The 6,007-nt window shown below is 32.1% G+C and overlaps 1 protein-coding gene across 1 annotated transcript; it reads right to left on the reverse strand.

The window, feature by feature from the left end:
• Window positions 1-1,839: 1,839 nt before the first annotated feature.
• On the reverse strand, window positions 1,840-5,767 carry LOC111885214 (telomere repeat-binding protein 3). Its single transcript, XM_023881491.3, has 8 exons — window positions 5,466-5,767; window positions 4,593-4,739; window positions 3,936-4,506; window positions 3,564-3,686; window positions 3,406-3,485; window positions 2,880-3,322; window positions 2,365-2,428; window positions 1,840-2,235 (listed from the first exon to the last, which is right to left on the reverse strand). The coding sequence occupies exons 2-8, from the start codon at window positions 4,674-4,676 to the stop codon at window positions 2,047-2,049; spliced, it is 1,554 nt and encodes a 517-aa protein (XP_023737259.1). The 5' UTR covers window positions 4,677-4,739; window positions 5,466-5,767; the 3' UTR covers window positions 1,840-2,046.
• Between the last annotated feature and the right edge of the window lie 240 nt (window positions 5,768-6,007).

A 6,007-nucleotide genomic window follows, 5' to 3' on the forward strand; every position in this document is an offset into this window, starting at 1 on the left:
AGAGAGAGAGAGAGAGAGAGAGAGAGAGAGAGAGAGAGAGAGAGAGAGAGAGAGAGAGAGAGAGAGAGAGAGAGAGAGAGAGAGAGAGAGAGAGAGAGAGATGGTTTTTAAGTTTTATGTATGTTTATGAAACCATGAAAGTATCTCACGTGACCTTGAACGATTTTGTATATTGACATTCATGAAATTACAAATAAAAAGATAAGTATAAGAAAATGAAATAATAAAAAAAAAAGAAATTAAATTGTTTTCTATTTTTTATACAAATGTTCCTACCCAATAAAATTATGACAAGTGTCATAATTCCATATTTTTGTAACTAATTCGTTAAGGTTATATTAGAAATATATCAAATAAAATTAAATTGAATATAATTTTAATGGGTAGAAATAAATATAAGAATAAAAGTAATTTCTCAACAAAAAAATGCATTATCCATTATGGTTATTATCTATTACGTAGCCTACATCAAAAATCCAAAGGCTGAATCTTTTCATCCTTAATATAGAAATAAAAAAGGGAAAGAAATTAGGACACTCCTGTTTAAAAGGAAACTAACGTGTTAACATTCGCCAACAAAGTGAAGAGCGAAGAGATGACGTGAAAAAGAGGGAAGAGATTAAAGTTAGATCTACATTTTGTATAAATTAATATGCAATTTGCATTACCAATCACCAACAATTTGTGCTGGATTCCCTGACTTACTATTTTGCTAACTTTATAAGTTAGCCAAATTGGATAAAATGATAATTGAATACGATCATTTTTTTGTAAGATAACTAACTTTCTTGATCGATGATTGCTATGATAAATGTCTATAGATCTGCGACATATTTATATGTAAGTTGATTAACTTTAAAGGAAAAAGTGATTAAAGTTTCTTATATTTTTATGCAATTACAATTTTAATATCCAATACAGTTGTATCTTGTAATCTCTTTTCTCAAATATACTTTCATATTTTAAAATTTCAAGTAAGTACGTCTTTAATAAAGAAAGAAAAATGAGAGTCTAATCCGTTCAATATATAATAAAGAAAGAAATATTAAATACATATATTTTTTTAGTAGTAAAAGATAAGATACAACTACCTAACAGGACCCCTTTATTAAATTTATTTTTTATAAATATTAAAGCCACGTGTAACAAACAGTTTAATATATAATAAAGAAAGAAAAATGACAGTCTAATCATATGATGAAATCATGTGTATAAAGCATATTCCCTGACGTATTTACTCTTTGATTACACAATAAACAAACGATATTTTCATATCTGTTTTTTATTTTATAATAAGTGATCTACTTTCCTGATAAAAGTATTGAAGACGTATATTTTAATTACTAAAATTACTTAACTTGAATATCTTTTATTGTATATAGTCATGAAGACAAATATTTTAAAAGAAAACTCAATTATTATCTGTTCAAAATGATTATTATATTTTTTTTAAACGACGATCTAATCTACATTCTAAAGTATTCTTAAACCTACATATATGTTTTGTCTAAGTTAATGATTCAATACCATTTTATGTTGTAACTTTTAAAAAAAAAAAATTAAGACGAGACGCTATTAGGTCATTGTAGTCATTTTAAGCATATTTCTATATTTTGATTTTAATGAAATTTCATTGTTATAAAATGGCCATGAAACATTAACTTAGATAATAAAAGAAGACAATTATTTAATTGGAAAAATAATTAAATAATACGTATTTTGGGCATTGAAGATAATAAATTGAGTTTTTCGTGATTTTCACATATTTTAATTTTAATACTATATAAACATAAATTGTCTGTAGTTATTGCTAATATATTTTTAACAGAAAAAAAAAAATTACAAAAGACTCTCACTTGTTAATTGTTATCATCCAAAACGATTGAATGTGTCAAAAGAATGGTATTACCAATAACTACATCAAATCACCGATTACCCTTTCAAATCAATCACACTAAAATAATATAATATATTAAAAAAACAACCTATTTTCTTTTTTAATTTCCTATATTCATCCATATTTTTCCTAAATCTTCATATATCACATCACAAGTTAACAGACTCTACACTCGAACCGGCTAAGATTTGAACCGGTTTGGTCTGGTGCTTCCGTTGATGCTGAGACCAGTAGGAGTGTGCAGCCTGGACCCGGTCCAAAAGACCCTGAGGCACCGGTTCACCCCTTCTTTGTTGAGGAGAGATCCCTGCTGTGTGAACCAGTGTTTTCCACTTATCCTGTTACAAAATCAATTTTTTCCCTTTAAAAGCTTAAAACTTTAAATGTGATGTGATCTTTACGTAATAAACAATTATGTTTTTTCAGGGTAATAATTTAGTAAAAAGTTATATTACATTCTTCTTTACCTTTAAGTCCACATAAGTTCGGTGATTGGCATCATCAAAAGCACGCAATTTTATATCACGCCATCTACAATATTACAATATTACAATCAGAAACTGTCAGAACAAAATTGCAATTTTTTGGACTGACTATGACCGACAAAATTGCAATTTTTTGGACTTAGTGACTGTTGACCGACAAAATTGCAATTTTTTGGACTTAGTGACTAGGGACCGTGACAATTGCAATTTTTTGGACTGATTGAATGTGACAAAATTGCAATTTTTTGGTCCGACCAACTGTTGACCGACAAAATTGCAATTTTTTGGACGACTGTTGATGACTGACTGTGTGTGATAAAATTGCAATTTTTTGGACCGACTGACCGACAAAATTGCAACTTTTCGGACTAATGACTGAGACAAAATTCCAATTTTTTGGAGCATCTAAAAAGGTGGAACAATGTGGGACGGGGACAGGACTGTCATTTGTGCAAAAGACATAAATACCCTTGTAATTCCATCATTCATAGTGATACCTTCCAGTTCCAAGTGTTTCAACTGCTTCCACAAGTGCTTCTACTTCTGATACAGAAAAAGGTCTTCTAATCCTACGTTGTGAAGCTTCACATTTCTTGGTTACTTGGACAAGAGACATTCCTTCTTTTAGCAATTCCGTTTGTAAGGGTACAAACTCTTGATTCTCATCAACATGGTAATCCAGAGAAGAATTAGCTGCTGACGTGGCAATCATTTCATGATTCTTATCTTGAAATGGAGCTTCTTTTTCCAATGGAGACGGAATAATAGCTTGGAACAAATTAGGCTCCAATGTAAATCCCAAACTTTTGAGATCGGAATCCCGGGAAATACCCGTTTGTTGTAGGGTTCTGTCGTTGTCTTTGACCTTTTTGCCCTTGAGAAATATCCCTACGTGGAGTTCGCCACCTAGGATAGCTGAAACAGCCTCCATAACAGTCCTCTGTGGACGATGTTTTCAACCACAAATACCAATTAACAAACAATTATATAAATGAAAAAAAACTTCTGAAAAATATCATTTACCTTTAATGAACCCACAGTTGCTGTTTCTGGTATTTCAATATATAGTTCTGGGATTTTGAAGGATTTGATGCTAAATTTCACTGAAAAATGAAACATTTTATCAATTAGGGTAGGATTTGTTAAACCCTAATAGTAATACAACTGAGTTTACCACTTACCATGACTATCTCCATTGCCACTCTTCTCATGAAACAGCTTCCTCCTTTTAGAAGGAGCCTCTGTTTGACACCTGTCTTTACTGTATATCTTTTCCCTATTTTCGTTTGGTTTTGTTTCACTAACTAAAAAACAATAAAATGATATAATTAGAAACACGGATACATACTTTCAAGTGTTATTTTCAAATATGAGGATCCGGAGGGCATTTACGTCTTTTTTCATAGACGAGAAATCAAGAGTGTATCATTGTCCCACCTTTTTCGGTGGAAGTGGGACAAAAGTTGCTTTTTTTGTCAGGTTGATATCAGTATCAGTATCGGTGCATGTCAAACACAATATAATTTGTAGTGTTAGGGAGAATTCCAACTTACTAGTAGTGTTAGGGAGTTGATAGTTTTTCTTTAAAGTAACTTTCTGGTATCTATATGCCATCATCTTTCTTATTCTTCTGTATCTAGCATGTGACTTTTCCCTAAATGCCCTCATTTTGGTGTCATCTCTAATACCCATCTTTACATTTACCCTTTTGGAGGGTAGATTTAAACTAGTATAAGATTTAGTAAGCACACAAGTATTTACACATGATTCCATTGGGTCACTAGCAGTAAAGTCTCCACTTTGTTTCTTTACATTTACTCCCTCGGTCTGTATTTCAGCTATACTGTTAAACAAGTTAAAATTACATAAATCTCCCTCCATTTTATCTACATTCTTGGCTTCACATGGTTCCAACTTCACATTAGTTTTCACATCAGAAACATGTTCCAAACCAGAATCATTATCGGAGTGTGGTGATTCTTTAGGGAGGGTAATTTGGTCTTTTTGTGGACTGGTGCTTGAAGTAGAACTTTCACTCTCCTGTAATAACTTGTCAGCTATGGATGCCAACAAGTCAAAGGCGCATATTTTGCTACCCTCTGATGATTTCCTATGTGAACTCCTCTAAAGAAACAGAAAAATGTGTCAATATGAATTTCAATAGGAAAATGGTGGTGAAATTAATATATTATATATAGTTATATACTCACCCTTAAGGATCTTGGAGCTTTAGGGGCCATGGGGGATTGAAAACCATCAAATTTTCCATAGTATATACTGTTTTTTGACACCATATTTTAGGCATACGTTCGAATAAGAGATCATCAACCACAATGAAGAGATCTGACAAGGTTTATCTGTAATTTCAGTAAATAGAAAATCAGAATCTTTGATATAACCAAATGCATCTTTCATTGATCTTTCAATATGGTGATAAATATTCATGCGCTTGTTTAACCAGATAGTCTTGGGGAAAAAATTGAGGATTTGAAGATCGATTTTGCCCTTGTTCATCGACAATCTGGCATGATTAAGGAAAACGAAAAGACGATCGAAAAAAGCTAGATCCCATAATCTGGGAGGTAGATCAATAATGAGAAAATTTAGGATAAATCTAAGCCATAGTCCCACATACAAATCAATGGTGGAGCTAGTCAAACACTTTCAACAAATTTGACAAAAATGGAAATAACAAAAAAAGTAAAACAAAAAACATATAAACCATGCAAATTCATTTTATCGAATCACTTCACAAATATAGCCATAAAAGTTGAACTCGTCAAAAACTCATTCCAGCGCCAATTAGATCAAAAAACTGTGTGTGTGTGTGTGTGTGAGAGAGAGAGAGAGAGAGAGAGAGATAGAGAGAGATTTGCACCACAGATAACAAGAAATTCAACACGATCAGACAAACAATCAAAAAATGTATGAAACCCGATCCAATCTCTACACTACGAAGCCAGAAAATTCAGGCGAAAATTTAGCATAAACACAACGGAGATCGGAGAAAAACACAAAATATAGAGGCAACGGAACGAATTAAACGAAAATGAAGATGAACAAGAGAAATGGTATGGAATTACCTGCACTGAGATAGAATTCTGTTGATCTGAGTAATTGGCGTTAACGATTTGGGATTTGGATAAATGAATACGAAGAGAAATTGTACAAGTAGCCGATAGCAATTGGAGATTTGGTAGAAAACTGAAAAGAATGAGAACGAAAAAGAAAGCAAATTGTGGGAAGGAAAGAAAGCGCTAAACCCCTGCGTTTAATTTAATCGAAAGAGGAAGAACAGAATGAAGGGTAGGAAGGTAATTTTGGGGGTAGAAGAGCCGGTGACCATAAACCTCTCTATAATCTCTTTGTGAGAGTGTTCTTTGGACAATCTCACCCTCTTTGGGCAGATAGGATTGCTTTTGACACGTGTAGTATTTAGTTATTAATTTACAAATTTACATGGCTTCTTCCTAATAACATAACACTACGCGATCAGGACCAGGTGAATGCTCGCGCGTTGCGCAGAAACACTTATATAGTTGAAGTCTTTATAAATATATTTTTTTTAATATAACAATAACGTTGTTGTTAAATTTGATTTAATAATTTGTATACTAAATTTATA

Source organism: Lactuca sativa, chromosome 9 (assembly GCF_002870075.4).
Source record: "Lactuca sativa cultivar Salinas chromosome 9, Lsat_Salinas_v11, whole genome shotgun sequence".
Lineage (NCBI taxonomy): Eukaryota > Viridiplantae > Streptophyta > Magnoliopsida > Asterales > Asteraceae > Lactuca > Lactuca sativa.